This window comes from Apus apus, chromosome 3 (assembly GCF_020740795.1).
Source record: "Apus apus isolate bApuApu2 chromosome 3, bApuApu2.pri.cur, whole genome shotgun sequence".
NCBI lineage: Eukaryota > Metazoa > Chordata > Aves > Apodiformes > Apodidae > Apus > Apus apus.
The window spans coordinates 70,079,362-70,106,319 of NC_067284.1; the positions used below are offsets into that span (position 1 = coordinate 70,079,362).

The 26,958-nt window shown below is 35.4% G+C and overlaps 1 protein-coding gene across 5 annotated transcripts in view; it reads left to right on the plus strand.

Moving 5' to 3' along the window:
* The window catches only part of MTA3 (metastasis associated 1 family member 3), a 136,307-nt gene that overhangs the window by 51,290 nt on the left and 58,059 nt on the right, over positions 1-26,958 (plus strand). For all 5 annotated transcript variants that reach the window (XM_051615932.1, XM_051615937.1, XM_051615933.1 and 2 more), the window contains exons 7-11: positions 1,809-1,911; positions 11,048-11,147; positions 15,795-15,983; positions 21,228-21,302; positions 26,306-26,364. In XM_051615932.1, coding sequence (XP_051471892.1) covers positions 1,809-1,911; positions 11,048-11,147; positions 15,795-15,983; positions 21,228-21,302; positions 26,306-26,364 — 526 coding nt within the window. The remainder of the gene's footprint in view (positions 1-1,808; positions 1,912-11,047; positions 11,148-15,794; positions 15,984-21,227; positions 21,303-26,305; positions 26,365-26,958) is intronic.

Here is a 26,958-nt window from a genome sequence, read left to right on the forward strand (position 1 = left end):
ACTTGGCTGTGCTCATTTAATGTTTTCTTTTTTTGAGAAGTATGCCCTGCCTGAGTATTGGGTTTTGTCATACTTCGTCAGTTCTGATCTCTAGGATATGATGTCCTGAAACAGTTAACTAACATTAAAAATATTTTAAAACTCTATATTAACAGATTGAAGTACTCAGAGATTATTTATAAAATTTAGAACATCACCCACAGTGTGCCTGTCACAGATGGAAAAAAATGAATGTATTAAAAAGTCCGTTGAATAAGTTTATAGACTTAAAATCCTACTCAAGACTGCCAGAAATTAACAGTTTGTCTTCAGTACTGTATGAGAATTCTCTTTAACAGAAGCATAAGTCCCATTAGGCAGGCAGGCAGGCAATTCTTTATTGCCTGCGTATCAGAAGAAAGTAATTTGCTTTGGTTTTCTGAGAATGTGACTGTGAAATTTGTTCCTGAAACATTAGCCAGACAGGACTGTGCAGTTTTAACTTCTGTATTTGGTAGAGTTTAATATATATACACTACATTCTTATTCCCTTCCAGAATCAGTAAGTGCTAGATAAACTTGTAATGTATGATCAGATGTCAGAAAAGCCAATGATTGGCTTGCATTCTGCTTCCAGGCTGTTAAGCGTACAGATCGTTTCATGTCATGATGATACTATGTGTGTTTAGACTGACTGTTTTCATTAAGTCGTAAGAACTAATAAAGACTAAAGTGGTCTTCTGTGTTGTCAGAGAGGTACCTACATGGTCTAGCTTTTCAATGGAAATAGGATGGCTGTATTTGATAACAGGTTTTTATACTTTTAGTACCTTGTAAAAGTACTGGCATCCAGCTTAACATGGGAGTTTTTTGCATGTTCACTGAAGGAAGAACATGTTTGTATTCTAAAACACAAAGAAAAGAAAATAATTCTAACTTTGCTCTTGTTGTCTGTGGTGGCCTCAAATGTGCTGGCCACAACCCATGGGTAAATCTTCTCACACTAATACAATGTGTCTTGTCTGCATAATCACCCTCTGTAATGTTTCTCATTTTGCAGTAGAAGTTACTGGTATAACAATCAAGCCAAGATTTAGGCTTCCATATGGATGTGAATCATGGTAGCATCTTCACACTTCACTGTTTTTCCAAGCAGTGCAAATGGCATACTCTTAATAATGAATACAGGGCAAACTAAATTTCAGAAATCACCATCATTGTTTCAGCCACATGCATATGCATTGTAGAGACAAATGGAGTTGAGAAATCATGATGTAGTGTATAATAACTTTCTTGTGCTGTAGGCTTATATATTATTTTATAAGAGGATATAAGAAGTCAACACACAGCAATTTTAATAGTATGATTTGTGGTAACAATATGGATAATGTAGTGACTAAAACGAAGAGGTGGAAAAAATGTAGCAGACAGCATTTTTTCATAGTTTTCTTTTGGGGGCATAGAATACAAATTTAACTGCTTAATCTGGTCAAGTGTAAAATTAATTTTATATGGCTTAAGTGAAACAATAAGTTTGATATAGTTGAGAAGCAATTTAAAGAAAACTCTGGATACTGAATTATGCTTTCAAGTTTGATTGCATTTTGTTAAAGTTATTTCGTACTACACCTCCTAAGAATGCCTCCTTAAATTGAGATGCTGATAAGTGAAGGTATTCATTTTACTGATGCTGCATTATAGAATTCAAATAGATAACTGCTGATTGTTAGATACTGTATGTGTTTTAAAATTTACAATGTCTCTTTTAAACATAGTACAGAGAAAAACATGTGAGTAATAAGTGTTTTGTCTCATCTACCTTTTGACAGGAGAATTAGATGACAGAGAACAGGCAAAGCTGGAAGTAAAAGTATGGGATCCAGATAGCCCCCTTACTGACCGTCAGATTGACCAGTTTTTAGTTGTAGCACGGTAAGATTAAAATCCTCTAATAAAACAAAATAAAAATTCCTTTTCCTTTTCCTGCTATTTATTCCCCTATATTGCATTACTCAACTTGTTTGCCATATTGTGAGCCCTTCTCTTTTCCACAGTTAGCTAAAAGAGAAAATCAGACCATAATCTTCTGCTTATATATCGAAGCTACCAGTACAGAAGAGAGAGAAAGAGAGTGAGTTTTGGAATAATGCTACACTGCCTGTATTTCAGATTCTAGTAGAATTTGATACTTTGATGGAGACATCAGTCTGTGTTCCCTTCAAATAAATGAAACAGGACTACAGTGCTAATATTTCAGTCTTATCTTACATTATGAAGTTCCACATGCTATAATATAAAGAGTAGAAATAAAATGTTTGCAAATGAAACGGATGCAGAACTTGCCTGGTTTGTGTATAAGTTGAAGAATATGCAATGCAGTTATTTTGGATGAATGCTGAAATAAAAGGTTTTAAGTGATGCATTGCTTTAGTGAAAAAAAATCTGGTCAGTTCAATTGTATAAATTAACATGATTATGCAGATGTATGAGAAGAATATAAAAACTTTTGGAAACACCTTTAAAAAGAATTCCTCTAATCTAAAAAAAGCCTTCAAAACTCTATAGCCTTCTTACTGAAGAACAACTATACACTCATACAATACAGCATGTTTTGTCTGTCCAGTAATTAATACTTACAAATATATTACAAAGGGTACTGTTCTTATGATGGCAGAGGACTATTAATCACAGCCAATGCAAGGATTTGGTCCTGAATCACTGCATCTCCTGTATTTTCAGTAATCTGGTTGCAGAGTTATTCTCAAATTTTAGGCAAATAATCCTTTTATGTTGTATCCAGTTTCTGTTCTTTATTCTTGCACCCTTTTGATTAAAGTGTTTCAGGAAGGAAATTTAAAAAAAAAGAAGTTGCTTTGTATTTTGCACTTTGTGTACGTTGAAAAGAGTGCCAATTCATTGTTTTACACTTCAAATACAGATCCACCTTGGTTTCTTCTTTCTCCCCCACTTTGTAGTCCTGTATCCTTTCTGTACAGTACTAAAAATTGCCTATCCCTGTTGAATGTCCAAGCAAGCCAGAGGGGCATAGATGTTAACATGCACCTGCTAAGAAGAACACAATGTCTGGTAGATGTTCCATAGAACAGAACTCAGAAAACAGAACTACTTGCTATTTAACTATGGTCACCAGCAATAGAATACCTGGGTGTGTTTGAGCCGACCACTATGGGGAGCCTTAAAAATTCCATCTCTATGAAGATTATGTGCATTTTAAAAATTTCATTAATTGCCTTCACATCCCTCCACTTACCATTTTGCACCTATTCTGGGGAGCTGAAGTAGTATGCTGTGGAGCTGAAAACATTCTCAGAGGAGTGTACCAGTAAGCAGGGTAGTGATGGAGAATAAATCTTTGTCTCTTTGTCCCCTTACTTAAGACATCATGTGCAGTGCTGTGCCCTGACAAAGACTGCATTTGTTTAGAAGTTAATACATATCCTTAAAAAAAAGGTTTCTGTTATGTGAGGCATGGTTCTTGGTCATAACCAACTAATTGTGGCTATCTAAGAGCTTGTGGTAGGCAATCAGTAATGACCATCTGTAACTAGATGTTCCTCAGGTGTTCTTCCGCAAAACTTTGTGCATATTAGTAAGCTGCTTTTGAACTGACAAAAACTGTTTCCAGTCTTCTGTATGTTTGTATGTATAGGCTGCAAGATCATGTTCCTGTTGCATTAAGTGCTTCCAAGACAAATTTTCACCAATTTCTGGAGAAACAGTTCTATGATGATTGTGGCAGCTTTAAATTCACTATGTTGTGTGCTTGCGTGTAAGGGCTTTTATTTTACTAAATCATTAAAAGCTACTTGAGTAACTGGAGTTGGTGTTATGATCTGGTAAACTGTGCTTACAGACTCAGAAGATATTTCTGCTGTGGCCCGACTGCAATTCACTGAGCAGTGGCTGTGCCAACTGGGTTTCCAATGAGAATGCTGCTTCTCTGGTTCCTGGAAGTTGTTTAGTTCTGCAAACTTGAAATTCTGACAATGAGAACTTACTCCTAAAAGCTTTCCTATATGTGATTTTGGTTAAGTGTGTGTACGCTATCTGTATTTTAAATTTTAAAAGCATTTTTTCATGTGATCCTTTTAACATGTTAAATCAAAGATAAGGAGTATTTCTTCTTCGAAGGATGAGTTGCTTTTATCCTTGTAGGCTTTAGCTTCAATCACACAAACATGCTTTGTTGGTTCTTTAGAAAGTGTTTAAACACTCTTTTTCTATTTGTGTTGCCCATTTGCAGGAACATTTTTAATGGTACTAGGGCATATATCTTTCTCAGGCTTACAAGGCTTGTTTACTTGTCTCTGGAACCTTTTTTTCTAAGTTTTTAGGCTTATTCAATCTCTTCTTATCACTAAGACCTAGCATGCAATAATCTGCTGGGTATAAAGGTAAAATATACCTATTCTGTCCATAAATCTGAGGTAGCAGTGCCATAAAAATCTATGGAGAATCTCAAAGTTCCTCAGCCTTGAGCTTCCTAAGTTGTGTTGCTTGACTGTGGATTTACAAGTCTTGAAAGTACCTCACTGCTACTATTGAAGCATAATTTGGGAATGGGCCTCTTGCTTGAACTAGCAAAATCATTTGTTAGGAAAAGCTTGATGCATCAGACTAATGTGTAATGGTTTGGAGTTCTTTTTTTGGGGGGAAGTAACACATTGTCATTTATACTTCGGCAGTGAGAACTCTAATGCCATTTTCTGCTCAATTCAAATAAGATACACAGGTTCATCAACCAATTTTTGTTCTGTAATATATATTGGCAAAAGCTACCCTGAGTCTACTGGCTTCCAAGAACAGCTGCAATAACATTTGAGATCTGTTCACAGTGACAAATAGTAAAATACTCTAGAAGTGGAATGGTAGAATTGAAAGATTCGATGCTGCAAATTCTGAGCAGTTTTGGTTTTAGGCTAATCTGGTCCTTTGGACTAATTATCTAGGAGTATGTGGAACTACTATTTAATTTGACAGAAATCCAGTTTGTATGCTACAAAGTGCTTTATCATGTTTGTAAAGTGCAGTAGACAAAGATGCTAGAGACAGTTGCTTTTAAAACTCCATTCCTAATTTAGACAAAACAGGCTGCATCTATATAAGTGTTTTAGTTCAGTCATCAATTTGTCAGTTCTCATGTTCTCTTTCTGTGTTCCAAGTTGCATAGTACTAGCAAATAGAAACTTACCTATTGTGTGTATAGCATAATAGTCCTTTGTTGGTTTTGTTGGGGTTTTTTTTGTTTGCTTTGTTTTTAATTTGTCAAGGAGTCTAAAAATGGTTCTGAATGGACTCAAATGTGGTAGAAGTTGTGAGCTCATCTGGACAGATGCTGAGAGCCATACACCTTAGCCTTTGTTTTGTTTGTTTCATTTTCTTTCTATCTGCTAATTTGGTCTATAATTCATTAAATGTTAAGGTTTTTTTGGTACATTCTAGCTCCATTTCTGCACTTTATGATGCAGTGAAACAGTTAACTTAGTTTTTGTTCTGTTTCATCTAACTGGATTATCACTGAAGTCTTCTGGAAGGAATATATCTCTAAATCAAGATATTTTCCAGACACTTGTGGTCCCAGCTTATCTCACAGTTTTGTAGACTAATTAAAATAGCCTTGAAGCATCACATCTCTACCTTAAATTTTTGTTGCTTTATTACTTGGAAATTGAAATGGCATTACATACCTCTGGCTAACATAACATTTCATATGAAAGCCTGGTCATTTTTTAATGTAAAATCACAGAAGAGTGGAAAATTACATGTTAGTAATTTTGAATTAGAGCTTCATACTTTTTGTGGTTTTTCCACTTTTCCATTTTCTCTAGGACAGTGATTATATTAATTTTCTTTTGGTTACTATTGATTTAAGTGCCCTGATTTATGAAGGTTTATTTGTTACATGTATTTATCTTACAGTGAGGAAAGGAACACAACAGTTCCAACTAGCAATGTGTCTTTCATCATATTGAGGAAAAGAATACACTCATCGGCTGAGAAAATAAGTAAAAACACTTAAAAGTGTGCTTAAATAGTAATTCAGTGTAGTCACTGGCAGTAGACAAGACTCCCAAAGCTTGTAAATGAAAATAAATATGAAAGTCACTGGCTTGAAAGTCTTAGTAGTAGTGTGCTTCTGGATTCTCTTTAGACGGTAAGAAATCAGAGGTATGAAATGTAATAGTAGAACTATAGCATAAAATTATACAATAAAGGTGGTGAAACATCTTCATGCCAATGCTGCACTCACAGAACTAGTTGTTTGCTAGCAAGGTGAATTCCAGCACCTAATGATAGGCAGATGGTTTGGCAATAAAAAGGAGAAATATTTTCACATCAAGTTTACTAAGAGTATCAAAAATACTGTGTTTCTGCCTGTCTGTCATGCTTGGCCAAGACACATTTATTCATTTGTAAATTTTATGTTACTATATTTCCTCCTGACCAAACTCATTTGAAAACAGCCATTTCAGACTTGGAGCTGAATTTCTTTTTGCATCTGTTTTATGAATTTTGATTTCTTGCGCTACACAAAAAAAATCTGCAGCAGCGTTTTTATGAACCTGCTTTTGGAGGGCTGTAAATCTCCTCTGTGACCATGAAGTTGCAGGAGTGAGTACAAATGATCACTTAAATCATATCCTGTGAATTAAACTACTCATATGAATCAGATTCTATTTTTGTTGAAAGATTTCACATACATTCCAATTCTGTTAATTTAATAATGAAAGTGGAAGTTAGTTGTTGTGCATAGGGGACATTACATGTAATGCTACCTGACTTTGAAAGTCCTTCAGAGAAAGAGTAGTGGCAGGTGACTTTGATATTTATCATGTCATCTCCCTTTGCGCTCTAAATATCTGAAGTGATGATAATGAAGCATAGCACTGTACAGACAGCAGCTTAGAAATGCAAGGAAAATGCATATTCTGGAACAGCATAGTTTTACTATGAGTATGTTCTTCATGTCAGATTTTGCATTATCCAGTAGTAAAAGTCTCAGGGGTATTTTTCAACTTTAATTAGTATTGTGCTGATGACATATATCTCTACTGAAGAAGTATTTTTTTTTCTTCTTTCCAAGATTTTGGGTATCAATAGACTCTGTTAAGGAGACATCAAATATTAATTGGGTGCTTGTAAAATGCTGTAATTGATAGCAGTCTAAGGTCAACTTTTAGGACTGTTTCCAATTCTCAGTGAAGCGGAACATTGATGAAATAAGGAAAACAAAAACCTTTCATCTGTAGGAAACCCCCAAAGATCCATTTAATAATTTTCCTCAGAAACATTAACTCTGAGATGGAACATAAGTCTCATTGAGTAGTTTGCAAAGATGTGAGGGAAACTCTGAATTTGCAGATTCATCTATGTAGAGAGGTGATTCACCTTAAACATATTTGTCTAGCATATGCCCATTACTCATCTTGTATCACTGAAACAGAGAAATGAAGTGTAAAAGGGAAAAACTTTAAATAAACATCCTCACATTAAAAATTATCTGTCTTAATTTAATTTTTGACAATAAAAAATAGAAGAAAATAGAGTTAATGGCCTGGATCCAGAAATTAGCTCTGATTTGATGCTGGACTGTTGTTGTTACCAGGGAGACTAGTGATTGCCATTATCCTGATGTATAATCACAGTGGTTCCAGATTTTCTTTAGTAAATAACCTTTTCAGAACTAGGAACTGATGAGGAGTTGAATCTTCAGAAATGTGTTATGACAGTCTCTTGCATTTGCTGCTTCGTAATTTTATCAGTGATTACTAATACTTTATATTCTGCAAAAATTTGAACAATTACTTCCTTTATTGTCTTAGTCTTGAGTTATAAGGAACTTGGAGCAACATATTTTCTGTGTTCAACACTTAATCTGAAATGTTGCCCAAATTTTGGGTGCAGAGGCACAACAAAACGATGATGAGCTGCTTCATCCCTAGAGAGTTCACTCCAGGGTTTGTTTTTTACATAAATATTGTTGAGTTTTGATGAATTTCTGGGTTTGTTCCATGGTCTTGGATCCTGGCACCAGATTATCTTGATTTGTTTTATGTCTTTATGGTTGCCATTTGCAATCTCTGTTACTGGTTTGAGAGAACATTCTTAGTTCTGGTCTTTTCAGGTAACAACGAAAACCTAATTAAAACCTGCATAATGTGGTCTAGCCCTTAAAGCTTTTATACCTGCTTGATTATACAGCCTGTACATTGTGCTCTATCTGCTGATGCCACCAATTGTTTGTCATTCTTGGACATCTCTCTGGCACGAGTGCAATTCACTGTGTGCCTTTTGGCTTTAGCTTACTTTGGGAGACATGGAGAGTATTGGTTTCTGTTTGAAAGTGCTTTAATCACTTGTTGAATAAGTAATTTGTGACTAGCTTGCTGAGCACATTTTTTTTTGGTTATGTGAGTTTATTATTGTTTCTGAATAAAATATGTTTTCAAGTAAGTTATTTTTTGGATTCTACCAAGTTAATGGAACATCTGGATTACATAGTTTGTTTAAAAGAAAAAGAGGGCCTACACTGGCTTAATACTGAGTTGTATTTTGGTAGCAGGTAGATGAAGACAATGGTGTGTCTTTGGGACATTGACATTGTTTATTCTGAGAGGCTTTTTCCTCCGTTTTAACATTTTTGAAATAATTATTTGGGAAAAAAATCATGCAAGGAAAAATTAAAAAGTAAATGTTTAACCTTGGTATTAAATGTTCCTCATATATTAATTTTAAATGGAAAAATATTTTAAAAAATATATATTTAAATTATTTGTAAAATTAATATTGAGTTTAGCTTTGGATTCTATGGCTAGATTATTCAGAGCACTGTAAATCACTGCTATGTTTGAGACTAGTTACTGCTTAAGAACCAAATGCTCTAGAAGCCCTACGCTTCTTTGGATTGTCTAAAAAAATTCACTGTTTTTCTTAAGTTTCCAGAAAAAGATGAACTGGAAGCTGCATTGATTTCAACATACAGCCACAGACAAACGCACCCCTGTCCCCTGCCCAGACATTGCACACTGCCTGTACTTTATCATGGTTCTTGCTTGTTTTGCACTCACGTACCCCATGCTCCCACACAGTGATCCTCTTCTACTCAGTGCAGCACTGGAAGTGATGTCAACTGCTTCATCAATTTTTATCTTTTTGTCACTTATTCAGAATAAACCTAGCTTTATATTCGTGTCATAATTTTGCCTTTACATACTGGAGAATATAATTCATATATGCTTGGGCTCTGAAGTATGCCTAAAAATTGTGATGTGCTAGAGGGTCACTTGTGAGGGCATATATTTTGTAATTTTCATAGCATATTCTGATTTTATTTTAGAAATATGGTCAAAGAAAAGTAGTGTTAATTAAGCAAAAAGAAGATAAGAAGCTACCAGGTAGCCGCAGAGGGGAGATAGAGTCCTGCTGCATGCAGCTTCACTAATTTAACCAGTAGCGACATAAGAATCACAGGAAAAACTGTTTAGCTACAACCCTTAGCAATGCCAGCATATTTAAAGGGGTACACTGATTATCAGGAAATGTGTTCACAATAGTGCCTTATTCTCAAGACTGTTTTGTGGACAAATACTGTTTTATGTACTGCCAAACTTTCTGAAAAAGAAAATAGAATGTGCATGTGTGTTCTCTTCACATATTTGCCATCTCTGCAAAGAGGGAGAAAAGGTTGTGGAACAACATTTGAATATAACTTATTTATTCCACAGCCTTTAGAAATATAAACAGTTACTATCTGAAGTGTGTGAATTGCTGCTGTTGAATCTTAACTGTGTCTTTTAAGTTTTTGGCATCAAGTCTGAAACATTGCATTCAATGTTGAATGTTTTGAGAATCAAGATAAAATTCCAATAATACATGTTATTACCAGTTTCTGCATAATCAGTAATACACCTTAGTGAGTTAAACTCTTTGTGCACATTATTTTACTGTTGAATATCACGTTTATACTACATAGTAATGTGACACTTTGAATGTGTTGATCTCTTTCAGTGGCATTCCCCAATTGTATAATTTTTCACTTATGATTTGTGTGGAATGTAATTGCTGAGTGAGGGTCCAGTTCTTAGTCCAGAAGCTTAGACTGTATTAAAAATGTTCAGTGAGTATATGTCTTTTGAATTTAGAAGGACTTAAATCATGTTGTAACTGCAACAAATAATTTTTTTTCTATTACCAGTGACACAATGCACCTCAAGAGTAATTATGCAACTCGGGGTACTGGAGCAACTTCTGTTCTTTAATTCATAATCTTTCTCATGTTGCTGCATCGTTGCTCATTTCCTGTACATGTTGAGTCCAGTCAAATTCTCTTAGGCATCTTTCCCTTCACTGTGTGTGATTTATGGGTGTGCTTCCAAGAAAAATTTGCAGTTTAGAACAATCACTATCACACTAATTCTCCATCTCTTTTCCTTATCTTTAACTGCTTTGGTAAGCAAATGCCATATATTAAGTAGGTGGAGTTGTCAGTTTATTTCATTGTTACTTAAAATCTGTGACAAAAATAGGATTCCGAAGATACGTTACACCAAGCTAATATGCTTTCTTTGCCTCACTAATGGAAGTAGTAGACATGCATCACTGAAGTGAATGTAACTGTTACTCATTTCCTTGCGGAAACATGGTTACCCCCTCTAAAAAGTGTATTGTAATTTTTTTAATGGTGTTGTGACTTTTTTAACTCCTGGTTTTAAAACTTGAACTGAATAGGATCTTTGACTTCATAATTAATAAAAAATTCTTATATAAAAAAGTTGCTATATTAGAATTTTCTGAGTATCTTTTGTTTCTGTGCTGTTGTTCTTATATGTAGGTTGTTATTTTGGGGGGAGAAGGTCAGAATTTTTACTGCAGTGTTCGGTGAGTTTTCTTTATCAAGTTGTCCTTTGTTAGCCAAGATCTGAAATCTTAGGAGTAACAACATGTACTTATTTTTAAATGGACACTTTTATAGATATGACATAGTCTGATAATAAAAAAGAGGTTACATCTTTCTGTGAATTTACGGTCTGCTGTTTCTCTGTTGTAGTGCGGTTGGCACGTTTGCTCGAGCATTGGACTGCAGTAGCTCTGTCAGGCAACCTAGTTTACACATGAGTGCAGCTGCTGCTTCCCGAGACATCACACTGGTAGGTGGTTTCTTAGAAACCCTACAACTTCTTTTTATGTGTGAATTTGACAGTATCTGTTACTCCAGAGTTCCTATCCTCTGGGTTTCTCTTTTTCTGTAGATATCTGCATGCAAGGTATGCATGCGTATGATAGATAAGCTTGTGTGCTTTCTGCAAGCATATTTGTGCTTGCTTGTAATCATGCTGTGAATCACCTGACTTTATCTGAAATATAATGAAAGACAAGATCTTCATATGTGATAATTGGGACAGCAGAGTGGATAATACACATCACAGTATAATCAATCAATAGTGCGATTTAAGGTATGTGGTAATAAAGCCGATTAAAAATTGCTTAGATCATGTTTTGTACTTGGTGTGTGTCAGTAAAATATATAAATCATAAGCAAACTGACTTTGTAAGGAACTTCTTGAACATTTTCCTCGGGATATCCTTAGTTTGTTGAAGTATTCACTGTAATGTAAGCACCTGCATCTTTTAGATGAAGTTAAAAATATACTAATTACAGTCCAAAGTTTTTTCTCTGTATGTTCTTATCAGCTGAGATAAAAAGATGTGCTACACTAATAAAAGCATACCAAGAAAACTATGCAAGAAGAAAAAAGTCTTATTATTTCATTAGAATCAAGTTTGACTTAGGTTTCTAAAGACAGCAGCAGTGGTTGTATCTTATTTTAAGTATTTGTGTGCAGAATAACGAAGATGATGGTTAAGACTAAAGTAGATCCACTATTCATCGGATCCTTGAGTATTTGAACTAGAGGCTGCTCAGTGAAACTAACAAATGGGTTTAAACTAGTAAAGCTACTGTCTTATAAAGTGGCTAGTGAGCTCCTGGAATTTACTTAACTAAAAATTTTGAGGGGAACAGATGATATCAGCAGGTTAAAAAGAAGAGGTTAGAGAAATAATGGGCCATGGGTCCATAAATGGGTACTGAGAAGAACAGTAAGAGTTGTACTGTCTAGCATTCCTAATTCTTAAGGTTTGTAGATGCTGGTGAAAGAAATGGGAATTGACTTGAAGCTGTGGTTAGACTTATTTGAATACTTTCTTGAAGTAACATCACTTGGTGCTGCAGTCAAAGACAGAATGCTTGTTTAGATGGATGACTGATCTGATTCAGTAGGACAGTTCTTAATATTACACCCCCCCCCCAAATATTCATTAGTAGTATAGAACAATATTTAGTTTCTTACATTTTGCAGTGTTCTCAAAGGCTATTACACAGGAAATTGATTAAGTCTGGATTACACTAATGTAGTAAAGGCAGTGGCAAAATGTAATGTTATCAGTAATAATATGAGTTTTCTGTTTCACCCTTGGCGATAGGACCTTACCAACACAATTCTGTTAAGCATTTAAATTTTTCCACAAAAATAGTACTTTAGTTGAACATTTTTCATTTTATGAAGCTTTCATTGGGTTAAGAATTTCTAATATATCCCACACATTGCATACATTACTGTATTCAGTGATTAATAGAATAGATTTATCCTTACAGCAATTTCTTCTTGCTTGAAAGTACATATGCAGTGCTGCTAATAAAGGGATACATTTAGTGTTTGAGTGCTATATAAATGTTTCTCCATTGCAAATGATCCATTAAGTTCTATTACACTTAATGAAAGGCATATCTTAGAATGAGGCACCAGAGGAGCCACCCCAGGTTTAATTACTGTGTCTGTCTGTTCTCATTTTCCTACCCCATCAGCTTTTTAAAGCCTTTCTCTTTTGCTCTTTGGCAATTTACTTCCTTCTAAGCTAAGAAAAGACACATTTGTCATTATAGTAGTGTTTTTTTCAGACATTTCCATGTTAATTTGGAGCATATTTTCAGCAGCAGTTAAAGTTAGTACAGACATTTGCAGAACTTCTGATATATCTTATTTATGCTTTGGAAGGGCCATAGGTGCATAATGCAAAGACAGTTGTACTGTCTGTATTCTTAATGTCAGGCAGGTAACCCTTGCACCTGAAGTGCTATTAGTGGAATTCCTGTACACCACACCTGTGGCTTTCCAGTATTCCTAATGAGTTTTTTTCCATTAGAGATGACTGTAAAAAGACTGATATGGAAAAAAACAATCAAACACAATCCAGAGTGGATGTACAAATTGGGAAGGTCTTGCAGATTCACAACAAGTGAGAGGTTACTTTCAGGCTTCCTTACTTTGAAAGTTTGGGAAGGTAATTAGACAAGGCAGGAAACACTTTTAGAAAACTACTGAAAGACATGAAAAATATGTGTTTACCTTCTTAGATGATAGTAAATGTTGTTTTCTTACAGTGATAAAGACTCGTGAGACAACCAACCAACTAAAACTTGCATTTCTGCCCTTCTCAGAGGCAGTGTTTTATTTTGAAATGAAAATTGATCTCTGAGAAGAGGAAAACTGGGAAGACTGCCTGTTTTAGATTCTTAAACATCGTAGAGTACGTAAACGAATATTGAGCCTTTAAAGCAAAGCAGGTTGATGGAATCACTTGGACCTTGTGTTGGGTTTGTTCAGAAGAGCCTGTGCTACTTTACTGTAAGGACATAAATTCAGTTTTGGAGATCTCTTCAAAATAAAAAACGTGAACAGGTTTTTCCTTTGTGTTTTGAATGCCAACTTTATAGTGAATTTTCTTAGGCTTCCATGTATGTGGCTGCTAAGATAAACATGCTTAAAATTTTATTGAATTACAGCATCCATACTCTGTGTCCAGCTTGAGTGCTTTGTTGGCAGCAGTTCAGTCTAGTTGATTTAACTCCTGCAACTGCAGCTGTTCTGGGAAGTGTGTGTAACAGCTTGTTTTCGGCGTACCATGTAATTCTGTTTTTTTTCTAGCTCCACACTGTCTTTCCTTGGCTTTTGATGGATAGTTTTTTCATTCACCTGCTTAAATTTGGGGTTGAAGTTCCTTCTGTTAATTTGGCTAATACCTTTCTCCTGGGGGAGAACACCTTTCTCCTTGTCTATGCTGGACAGTATGCTCTGGACTAGAGTTCTTAGGGGAACTCATCAGTGATCTTTGGTCACAGAACAGCTTAGTGAAGACAGTACTTCTCCACAGAGTTCGTTATGAATCTTTTCCTTAGTAATATCAAAAAATGTTTTATTACATCAGATGTTCATTATAGATTGAAAAATTAACATAAGGCAAGAGCAAGATCCTGATTTATTCATTTCCACTGTGATTTTTCAGAAAGTTGGTGTTGGCGAATAGATCTGGATTTAGCAGCTGTTCAGAAAATGCCTGGTATATACTGTTTTTCTACAAGGGCTGCCATTTAACAAAGATTTAAACCTTTGTAACATACTGTAAGAGTTAAATCTTTAAGCCTGTTTACTCATTGCCTGAATGATAAGCAATAAAACGGTGGTTTCATTTTACATTCTTTAATCTGAAGATTATGGATATTGAACATTACATTTTATATTTCTATATTAGAATACTTCATTTTAACAATAGCTTTTTCTCAAGGCTGGTTAATTTGACTTGAACCATAAGTGAAATGACATATTGTAGAATAATAGAGACATTGCTTCTTGCAGATGAAAGAGTTCAAGAATCTTGTGCTGGATAGCTTTCACAGAAGCTTACTGACAGCTGGAGAAAGACTTCAGCTACTCATAGGAGATGGCTAAAGATGAGGAGCATTCATTGTTTGCAGTACATTTTGTATGCAGAAGCTCCACTGCAATTGCTCTGCAAGTTCTGTACCGACACAATTCAATAGCATTCCTTCCTCAAAAGGTTTTGGGTGCCCTCTCTCCTGAAAGGATTTTAGGGCTGTGTGAGAGAGTGCATGCTGCAGTTACAGGTCATTGTTACAGGACCAACAGGTCCCACCTATTTGGAGAGAGCCTGATGTTATACAGTCACACACATTATTGTGCTTTATACCTCTAATACCTCCTTCAGCACAATAGTGTAAGATTGTGGTGATGGGGGCTTTTGGGATGCTGTGTCAGAAAGGCTTCATATATGTTGCTTGTTTTTCCCTGTGATTTAGTTGTGATGTAGTTGCTTACTTTTTGTATTCCCTGTTGTTTTTTAGTGATGTGAGCATTCAATGTTACCTTTAAAGTAAAATGCTATGATTTGTCTGATTTCAGTTTTCCTCTTTTCTAAAGGAAAGTGAAGTAACCAAAGAAACCTTGTTTACCCATCTCTGACAGCAGAGTTTATCACAAGACAAATCTCGCTTATTTTTCCGTAGGTTGATAATGAAACCTGTATATTACTTCCTTGCCCAGCAATGAGAATATTGAGCACACATTGTCTCGACAGCTATTTAGCTACTATTTAGGACTTCTGTTAATTGAAAATGGCTGCTCAGTCAATATATGTCATTGTCTCTGTGGGGTTACTGGTAACCGATTTCTAGCAACTAAAGAATTGCTTGGTAATAGTTTGCAGCAACTAGTAATGTCATTTTTAGTAAACATTTTATAAAGTATTTATTTTCCCAAATCAAATAATAACTTATTTATTTTCCTTATGATCCACAGCAGAAAACCTTTTATATCAATATAGATTATAAATTTAGCACTGAGGCTTCTTACATGACTTATAGAAAATAATACATTGAATTGCTGTAAATTAAATAAACTACTGTTTACTTAAACAATTTTTTTTATTCTCTGTACTAGTTTCATGCAATGGATACACTGCATAAACACAACTATGATTTGAGCAGTGCCATCAGTGTTCTAGTACCAGTTGGAGGGCCTGTCTTGTGTAGAGATGAAATGGAAGAGTGGTCAGCATCAGAAGCTAGTTTGTTTGAAGAGGCATTGGAAAAGTATGGCAAGGACTTCAATGACATTCGACAAGACTTTGTAAGTACAAAAGTACTACACTGTTCTGGTAATATGGTTTTGCATGGGTGAGCATAACTACTTTCTGTAGGTTTGAAAGATTAGCTAGAGGAGAAGTCTGTGTAGCTGATCCATGTAATTAGCATACATATGCATTTTAGCTGGTTGCAAGTCAATATGCTTTCTTGTTCAGTGCCATTCTTTGGAAAAATGTTGATAGAAGATCATCTGTACAATGATTTAATACTAGGTAGAATATCTCATGCTGATGTGTTCTGATAAGGATTTTACAAGTGTCTGAAAAGGATGCTTCAGAACTTTTCCACAATTTCCAGTGAAATTCATTAGCAGCTACCTGTCTGACTCCCCTGAGTCTTTTTGGAAAGCTGGGGTTTCCTTCTCTGGTTAGCAGAGAGAAATTTATATACAGATACCTTTTAAAGTGTCCTACAGGGAGTTATTTTGACACTTCTGAAAAATAAAGGAAATGTTTTCCATTGTGTTCTAACTACACTGGTTTTGGTACTGAAGTATCATACCATAGGGCCGTAAAGCTTTAATTTGCTGAATTCTAATGCAGAGTAATTGATTCTAACACTGATTTCTGGGATTCCTAATGATTTGTCTGCAAGCTTTTTTGCCTCTTCTTTCAAGGAAAAAGGTTTCTTCTGTTGAACTAAGTTCCAGTTGGGCTTTGTGAAAAAGTTAGGATTTGAGCCAAAGGGGTTCCGTTATTTAAGACTGAAGTTGCTTGAAACATATTTGCAACTCATTCTGTTTGACTCTGAGAGCTCAGATTTTTATTTTTTTTTTTTTTACTTTGCCAATGTTATTAGTTGTCTTTGTGAGGGGAAAATGTTACTGTGTGGTAAATGTAGAAGTCCTTCCACAATAGTGTGTGAGATAACAGGAGGAAGGTTGGCTCTGAGCAAAGGTGTCTTTTATTCAGTTTCACAGTTCTGAAATGAAGCAGATAATTGAATGAAGGTGGGAAGGGAAGGCTATTGTTTTTCTGAAGAGCTGTCATTTTAATGGGTGTATTGTATCTGCATGCTTAATTGGGAGATTCCTAAGAGGGAAAATGTTCACTGCATTCATCACATAAGGTTGAAAACTGCATCATGGATGAAATAGCTGTCTTAAGCTCAAGAGATATGAGTAGAAAAAGATATTTTATAGAATCTTAGAAATCTTAAGAAATCTTAATGTGTACTACAATTTCTTATTATTTCTCATACAGACTAATAGTCTTCAGCTGCAATTGTACAGTAGCTCAGTAGCTATATTTTCTAACTCAATGTTTACTAATACATAGTGTTTGGCTTTTCAAAATGCCTAAAACATATTACAAATTATATTGTCTGTTTACAAGTTAAGTCCCCACACAATTTGTGACCAAGTATATCTACGCCTTGTCTCTGGTATTTATGTAATATTTTTATTTTCTGTATAAATTCTATATCATGTTACATGTAATTTTGTTGATATGCATAGATTAAAGTAATATAGTGGAGTAACATGTTGCAGGAATCAGTTATGGTTTTATAATGCTTAAATGATAGATATTTGAGTGAGTCACCAGAAGCTGTATAGAATGTTCACTTTTTATCTTGGGTAGACTCCCAATACCCTCCCTCTTTCACTGAATCTTCCTTCCCAAAATGCATATATTTTCTCTTGCCATCCTCTCTGAGTGAGAGAGACATGCAGATCTAGAGATAGGGTTGTGTAGCCCACTGAGGGCACATTAATGATGAGTCAAGAGTGCAGAAGAAATAGATATGGGGTGCTGATTAATTATAGTGTCGTTTACTTTGAACAAGGATGTTGTCTATCCTAGAGTCAGGGCTTTTTTTACCTTAGGAAAAGTGGCATGTCATTTTTAAAACATCAACAGAAGGACATCTATTTTACATATTAATTTACATGGTACTGATAATTTAATGCACACAATCTTGATCTATATTTTTTGGAAACTTTCAATTACATTAATTGTGTAATCTTCGGGTATCGTAATTTCTGTAGAGCAAAAGCGATGTGTTTTCACTTGCTGTGTAGCATTCTAAAGGGATATGGATTTTAAAAATACATATTTATTTTTAAGTAATCATCTAAAATGGCCCTTCAAGATTTAGATGATGGATATATTAAAAGTTTCTGCAAGGTGAGGTAAGTGTAAATTTTTAGCCCTTAGCTAAAGTTATCCTTGAGAATACATTTATCTTATTATCATCCCTTTCTTCAGTGGCTGGTCATTGTAAAGTGTTGTGTGGTGTAAAAGCATGGATCAAAAAGGTTAATGCCCTGGTAGTTTACATGCTGACTTGTTTAACTGTCTGTGTAAGATCTAATGATAGGATTATACCCTAAAGTGCTTGAAATAAAACTAGAACCTAGGCAGTCACACAGTGGTGCAACAGCATAGGAAAGACTGCCGTGTTTCGTATCATAAAGTTGTTTGGTGGCAGTGTTCTGAAGCGGAAGGGTTACGTGGTACCTGCTTAAGTCATCACATGCCAGACGAGTTGCCTTTTCTGAGTTCTCCAGAATGTGCAAGACATGGCAGCTGCAATTGAAGCCCTTACATCATAGTCCTCTGAAGGACAGGCTCATTTACGTTTTCAGCAATTACTAACAACTGGCACTATTTGACGTTCAATGTGCAGCTCAAGCATTGTGCTATAGATGTTAAGTATTAGTAAGCAAGAGAATTATTATAAATGAAATGGTGTAAAGGAGTAGCTTTTTTAATAGACAGAAGCTCATTTGTTATCAAATCGCCAGTCTACTAGTCTTTAAAAAATAATTTTCATCAGCTGTTGACTCATCAACAGTTGGAGTTCATTTCTGAAGGTTGTGCTGTTATAAAAAGCCTATGTGAATGCTAATCAGTCCTAACTTTTTAAGTTAAGTGAATTTACTCTAGTTGTATTACTTCACATCCTAGGGTACTAGAAAGGGAGCAGACTGGATAATTTACATTCTCCAACTACAACTATTTTTCTAATGATAGGAGACAGCTGTTAGGCTTCTTAGTTTTTCATTGTCACTGGTTTTCACAAATATGTAATTCTACATCTCAAATGTGGTAGGAAGGGCCGTGGGAATCAGACTTCAGCTGTTCATAGAAAACAGGAGCATCTGTTTTCCAACTTCAGGACACTGTGGCAACATTCCTTGAAGTTAACATGTTCATTTTATGATACTTTATAATCCAGAGTTTTTCATGCTAGTCTGATTTGAGTGGTCCATTTTAATCTGCAGAAACAAAAAACCTGAAAATTCCATCTCCCTGTTTTTGTACTGCCGACACCGCTTTGCTAATTTTTTCCTACAAAAATGTCACACAGGTGGCAATTTTACTTCTTTCAGTTAGTATTTAATAAAATTTGGTAATGAGGGTACATCATTCTGTGGCTGTTCACAGCGTCTCTGGCAGTTGAGAGCAACCTCTGGAAAATTCATGTGCCTCCACAGTGGTTTGTCCCTTTGGTGTGTAGGTAAACAGAATACAGGATAGTCATACTCAATCTGTTAAACAGGTTTTCTGAGTTGTGAATCAAAGTGTAGAAGGATTATGGTTCTCCAATCCAAGCGCTTTAATTATCCATCTTTAATTGTATATGCCTACTGAGTGAATGCACATATAGGTGTCACAGTCATAGTTTAAATAGATTAAAGTATTTTCAAGAGAAATATCAAACATAATATATTGCATGAATGTGTTAATAAGTGTTCAGGAAGGAAAATAAATACAGAGATGCTAAAATGTACTCACTGACAATGGTAAGTAGTTGAAAAAACAGTGTTCCATCTGGATGTCGGGAAGATTATGGACTTACAGACTAAAAAGCAGCTAATCTGTTACCTCATGTTAAACACATTCCCATCACTGGCCTTTTCTTGGTCACATTTCTCTTAAGGCATAATTTACCTGAGAAAGTAAAAGAATTTTCATATACTGAATTGTGTTATTTTTTGGAACATGAGCTTATGCATTTGTTAGTCTGTTACTTTTTAATTACATGCAAATGGACAGGGATTTACACACTGTGGTACACTGCCTGAGAGAGAATTCACAGCTCAGTCTGAACCTGAATCCCAACCTCTGAAAGGCAGAGGTGGGAGCCGGACTCAGTTCCTCTAAGTGTCTGCAAGCAAGCAGTGTGAAAAACTGGCTGTGAGCTCCCATGTGCAGGGAGAGGTACCTTGATACAGTGTTCTGTTGCTTAAGGAACTTAATGAAAGGTTCAGGAACCTATTCTTTTGTTTTACGACATGCATAAATCTCCAAAGTGAAGTGAATAAGGTTGGAAAGATAAGTTTCCACACCTGTGTTTTCCGGGACTTGCTGAGAATCATCCTCGTTTCTGAAAAGCAGAGGACATTAGCATGCCTTGGAAAAGGTAATGTGATAGAAAATACCATTCAGAGAGCAAGAGCATGTTTCCAGGTTATGCAGAAAATCTGCTTGAATTCTGTAAGACAATTACTAATTTAGATTATAGAAAGATCTTATGGAATTAAATAGATTGTTTGGTAGTAAATAAAAATGGCTATTGTATGCTTAGTTTTCTCCCCTAAGCTTAGGCTGATGCATTTTTTATTTTGTCAACGTGCAGCCAGAGCGGTCATCAATTGCCCTGAGTTTGCACAGTGATTTTTGTGAAATACTCATTTTCAGTATCATTCTTGCTACTCAAGGTAGCAGTTGTCCCTTGTATCCGTTTGTTTCTTGTTCAGTGGGTCAAGAGTATGTGGAGATTTGTGCAAAACTACTGACACTGTGGCTGAGTTGTAATGGGAATTGAAAAACTTGTGAATTAAGTACAGTAACCATTGTATTTTTTTAAGAGTAAAATTATAATGAGACTCAAACACAGTCTTTTGAAGATGATTTATTTTAGTCTTGATGTTGTTCTCCATCTGATACACTTTATAATAGAGAAATTACCTTCTGTGTTTCCTGATGGCAATCTGGATTCGGTTTTGATCATTTTGTTTAACCATATGGCTTAAACAGAATAAATTAGATTTGCATGTGTAATATTGCTGTAATTCTACATCCTTGTTAACTATAAGGAAAGGTTGTGTATTATTAATAGTAATATGTATTCCTTTACTTATGGATTTAAATGTAGGTATTTAATACATTCACATTTTAGTATTTGTTTGTCAATGATACTTGATTTTGACATGTGTTTAATAAGACATGGACATGGCAATTTCTTGGAACTGCTTTAATTTGTAACAAATGTTTTTCAGCTCCCCTGGAAGTCCCTGACTAGCATCATTGAGTATTATTACATGTGGAAAACCACTGACAGATATGTGCAGCAGGTAATTTAATGACTATTTCAGCATGAACCAGTCTGCCACATTGCTAAAAAATCTGAACTTTTTAAAGCATAAAAATCTGTGTTCTTTAAAAAAAAAAGATGTGGTGGGAGGCCTATGGTAATATTTTAGGCTATAGACCAGTGATTTTGTGCTGTTCACAGAGTGCTTTGTCAAATCTTCTGATGCCTGCTGTATGTCACACAGATGTGAAGAGCTTTTTTAGCCATTTGTATCGTGTGCTGGTTTGCAGCAGTGTGATCCCTCGTTCTTACTGCTGTATGGGATAAGAAGGAAATGGGCTGAAGAGCAAATGCTTTAAGCTATATGTGGGACTGAAGGAAAAGAAAAAATACATTGTGTTAAAGTGGCAGCTAACGTTATGAACCTTCCATTGATACTCCATGATAAACCATTACTTTGGCATTACCAGTATTTAAAAACAAAATTTAGAACATTCTGCATACAGTGAGTGTGGTCATCCTTTGGAATGAATGTTTAATTGTTTGGGTTGCTCTGGAGCAGAAACTTGGTAAGATATTATTGTATACTGACACTAGGATATTTTAAGCAGTTTGAATTAAAATTTCAACGTTGATGCTTCTTAATGTTGCACTATTTGTACATTTAGTCCTTTGTAGAAAATATTTTGAAATACTCCATTTTAACTTCTTTAGTATTTAAGTTTGCATCTCCTTTAGGTGCTGCATAATTAGTGGCAATCTAATGTCCAGCACATGGAAAATAAATGTTATGCTGTAATGATTACAGCTGTATTGTCAGATGGATTTTTGGATTTGTTCCACATTTCATTACAGTGTGTTAGAAGGGTGGCTTAAGGTGGTTTTGGTTTATTTGAAAGTGTTTCTACATCAGCTTGTTAGAGTATAGAAGGTAAGGCAAAAGTTTTTTACCACATAGATTATTGGACTATCACTTTTAAGACTTTTTTTACTGTAGAAAGGTATTGCCAGCAGATATTTTTCTGGGTTTTTTTGTCAGCTTTTAAAGACTGAGGAACACATGATCCTGAAGAATCAGATAAAAAGATTTTACTGTTATTGGAAGCCATGGAGTAAGGATAAATTGAAATGCAAATTGACCTTTGTCAGCACTCTAAAGTTGCTCTGAGACTCATCTTGTTTCCTGTGAAATTTTTCTGAAATACTTGCTCTGGAGTAGTTGGTAAAAGTCTGAAACTCTCTCTCTAAAATTCTCAAGGCCTCCATTTTAATTATGTTTGCTACAGTGATCAAGATGTGTGATAGTTTATTCAGTTTGTGTATCCTTTTGCAGGATTATTAGGCTTTTAGCCTCACACACAAGAAAGACACATAGGTCTTACATGGTTATCTATAACTTGTATACTCTTAAAAATGCCTGCGTTTTACTTGTGGTTAAGTAAACGTAGAACATCCCAACTGAGAACATGGCATTACACCCTAGAATTTTATGCTTTAGACGTATTCTTTAAAGGTCATGCATGATCAAAATAATAAAACCTGTGTAGGCCAAATACTTAATTTCTGTCCTCATTAACAGTTGTAACTCTTCCTAAAGGAGATAAGATCTTCATCCTCCCTTTGTTTAGTTTGTTCTGGAATGGTAAAAATAATTCAGTTCAGTAAAAGCAGTATCTGTAGGATTTGGTTTTTTTTCCTCACCAGAACAAGCTGTGATCATTGAATGCATTTCAGGGATAAAATATGTTCAGTAAGAAACTGGCAATTTCAGTCATTCTTCTCTAAATTTGCTTATGTGATAGGGCAGCTTGGGGGAGTGGGAAGACAAAAAAGTTGTTGTACATACTTGAATCATATGCATAAAATACAGTCCCTGAATCCTAAATCAGTGTGATTTAATAAGAAAACTAACTCTTTCATTATCTTTATTTCTTACTGTGAATTGGCTTAATGTGTCAGGCTTAAGAGGGTTTCCTTTTCATAATTGCTGCTAAATGTTTTTCTTGCTTGGTAGCTAAAGGTAGTGATTTAATGGCAGTGGAGACACTGTTGCCATCTTGTCCTCAGAGCATGTTCCCTTCAAGTCAAGGGGAAGGGAAATAGATATGTTAAATTCCTCAATCACTGCTGAACCTGTCTAGCAAAAGTGATTCAGGCCTTGGGGTGATTGTTCTTAGTGACATGGCACTCTTCATGACCACTACATTATATAGTGTTTGAGGAAGACGAAGTGGCTCATTCCACTGAGTGAAATGTGTTCTCATTGTTTTTGGAGTTGTCCTTAAAAATCTAACTCAATGCAACAAGTCTTTTACTGAGACTTTGCAAAAGAAAAAAAAGGAGAATGTATGTAAAGATAACTAAATTACTGTTCCACAACAATACATTACATTTTCCTCTTATGTATGTATTTCCACTGTTGAAAAAAAGCACTAACAAAGGAAAATGGTCCTTTCTTGGGATAATTGTCAGTTGATATTCATAACAAATGTTCTTAAAAAGAAATAACATTCAGTTGCAAGGGTAGTTTATTAAAAGCAGCAGAGCCCAGGTCAAAAGCTGGGTTAGTGTATCTTGACCTCCCCTACAATGAAGTCTGTAAGACTTGTTTGAAACAGTTACTGTTTAAAATTGCATTACATTATTTTTCAAGAAAAGAATCAGCTTTTTTATGTTGCTCCAGTGATTTACTACCCTTATTGTTACAAACTGGTGCTTTATTTCTTGTCTAAAAGTTTTCAATTTCAACTTAAAAGTTGATAGGTCAGTGTGAATTCAAGCTGTGGCATTTCCTGTTACTTTAGAGAGCGATGTTAACCATAGTTTTAGTGCATAAAAATACAGCTTATGGTGAAATGACATTGTGTGATTCTTTTGTAGTAGGCAGTATATCATTCATGTTAATAAATGAAGGAGAAAAGCAGTTGCTAAAATTGCTTTCCTTACAACCCCCATGCCAGTATTAAAAGCATGCTAAAATTTAATTAATCTGTATAATCACTTCTCACTGACACTGCCATGAGGGCCTAATACAATTATCTACAAATGCCTTCACATTTTGACAGTGCTTCAAGGCTACTTTCCTCATTTTTTTCCTTTATTGTGTTTTTCTCTTTTGCTCTGATGATCTTTGCTAGGTGTGCAGTGAGATTTATTCTTTTTATGGAATGGGACCAGTTTGTTATGAACCCCTATGGAACTCCTGTTACCTGCTGACCTGCAGTCTCTCATGCTCTTCCAGTCTGAAAACAAATTCTGTATTGTTGGGTATTATATGAAAAGGAAAAAAAAGACAGTTGTGGAAAGCCTGTGGCCTGAAGCTGTTAAGTTCAGCCTTAAGCTGAAGGAGTTCACCTCTTCTGCTGCAGCTGCAAAATGTTCTCAGATTAATAACTATCAGCTTATGAGACTTAAAGCATGCTGCTGCTGTTCTTTCTCTCTGCTCTAGTGAAAAATTACTTATGCAGGCAGAACATACTGTGTTTGCATTTCTACTATGGGCCTGTTGGAGGTACTGCCATATTGCCAAGCCTGTTGCTGAGGTGAGGCTGCAGCTGCAGCAGATGTATCAATGGAAGTCGCTTCTGGAGCTCTGAACACAACTGAGCACCTGTGAACAGGAAAAAAAACACAACTGTTTTAAAAAAGCCTGTCTTGGAAATAATTGGAAAAGGGCTCTCATATTGGAGAATATGTAATATTCATATGGCAATTAATGTGTGGTGACATGGACTGTTTAGGAGTTTATTTTTCATAGGTGTATCCTCAAAAATGCTGTTTATATAAATGAGAGTTACAGTGATAGATAGCACGGAGGCAGCTTTCTGAAATGGAAGAGAGCAGTGCCTTATGTGATGAAGCTTACTCAGGCTCCTTGACCACCAAAGCTGATCAACCCTGTAACTCACCTACCTCATGGCTCAGGCAAGAGACTCTCAGAGCAGTCTCTTTTGATGATGCTTTTCTCAAGGTGGGAAATATCTTCCTGGGTTGTGAACCTTACAAAGATTGCCTATCACAAACTAGGAGTATAGCAGAGAAGGGAATTGGCAGTTGTAGGAGAAACGGATGACTGAGTTTTGAGCACCTGATAAAGAAAGGAGGGATCTTGAGGTTTGAGAGGCAGGTTTATTATTGCTGGATATCAGTGTCGTGTCCCTCCCCCCTCCCCCTTTTTTTTCCTCCTCTATAATAAAATTAACATTGTTTCTTCCCCCCCCACGCCCCCAAAATGGAAAGAAGCAATGTCTGGAGGATACATCTCTTACATGTTACATACAGACAAATGTTTCAAATAACCAGTAGACATCTGAACTCTATATTTCTTGTTCCTTTACTGAATAAAATTGTCTTAATTTGCTTGTATGATATATGGCAATAACTAAAACTTCTCAACATTTTAGAAGTTCATATTACTACCTTGAGTGCACCATGTTTTGACTTTATTACAAGTACAAAGAAAGTAATAATTTAGTAAATTCACAGGCTGTCTTCATAGTAGTTTAGCTGTCCTGTGACCGCTGTGTTCGTGAGCTACAGCTTTAATGGCACTTCAGGGAAGTAGATGTTTCATTATTTCTAACAGTCAGAGGACTTTACTGTTCCCCTTCCATATATGGCATCTAAAATACTAGCCTCAGGTCTGACAGAGCACACAAGGGGTATTGAGTTACATGAGAGATGAGGAATTCAACATATGACATCTCATTAATTTTTTTTCGACCTATTCTGCAGTGAGGGTTAGCCACAATGATGTTCATATTTACATGGGTGTACTTGATGTAAATTGTAATTGTCATTTTACATTTTTGTTGTCATATTTGAGGCCTGTGTGTTTTACAGGGGAGGACAGTGTGCTATAATTTACAACTAACGATAAAAATAGAGAACTCATTTTTGATGGTTTGTAGATTTCTACACTGGTTTTAGAGGTGCTTGTGGAATCACAAAATAGAAGTAATATAAGGATAGATTGTGTGCAGTTTTATGAAATTTCATGCTTGCATGTAATAAAATATTTTACTGTGTTAATTTTTCAACTAGAAACGTCTGAAAGCAGCTGAAGCAGAAAGTAAATTGAAACAGGTGTACATCCCCACCTAGTGAGTATGATAATAAAGTCAGTGTTTTTAATAATGTACAAGTAAAATAGAAACAGTAACATACAGTAACATTCATTATATTCTCTTAAGCATTTTTTTAATAGTTACTTTCTAAATATTTGTTATATACAAACAGAATATTCAGAGATATAATCAGAAAATGCCACAACTCTTGTGAAACCTTCGTACTTAACTGTGCCCACTGTCTTTGACCTACACACTGCTTGTTCTGAAATGGTGAGCTTTACAGAAGGTGATCAAGCGCTACATGGACTGCACACATGCAAGAAGGACCTTATCTCTTAAAAAGCAATTTTTTTCTGGAATAATTGTTTCTGAATCCCTTCAGCACAAGACTTCGCATTTGTGTAGATGCAGTACTTCAAAATAGGTGCAGTTGTTAATTTAGTTACATGAAAGAAAATCAGATACTTTCCCATTACAGTTTTATCTTAATGATACAGGCTGTTCTTCAGCGAGAGACAAGATGTGTTCTGGATGTAAATTAAAGGTAGCGCACAGCCCAAAATATTGTATCTTTGATCAAGCCTTAATTTTGCAATCTGTTTTTCTCTGAAAGGTTTTTTATCTGTT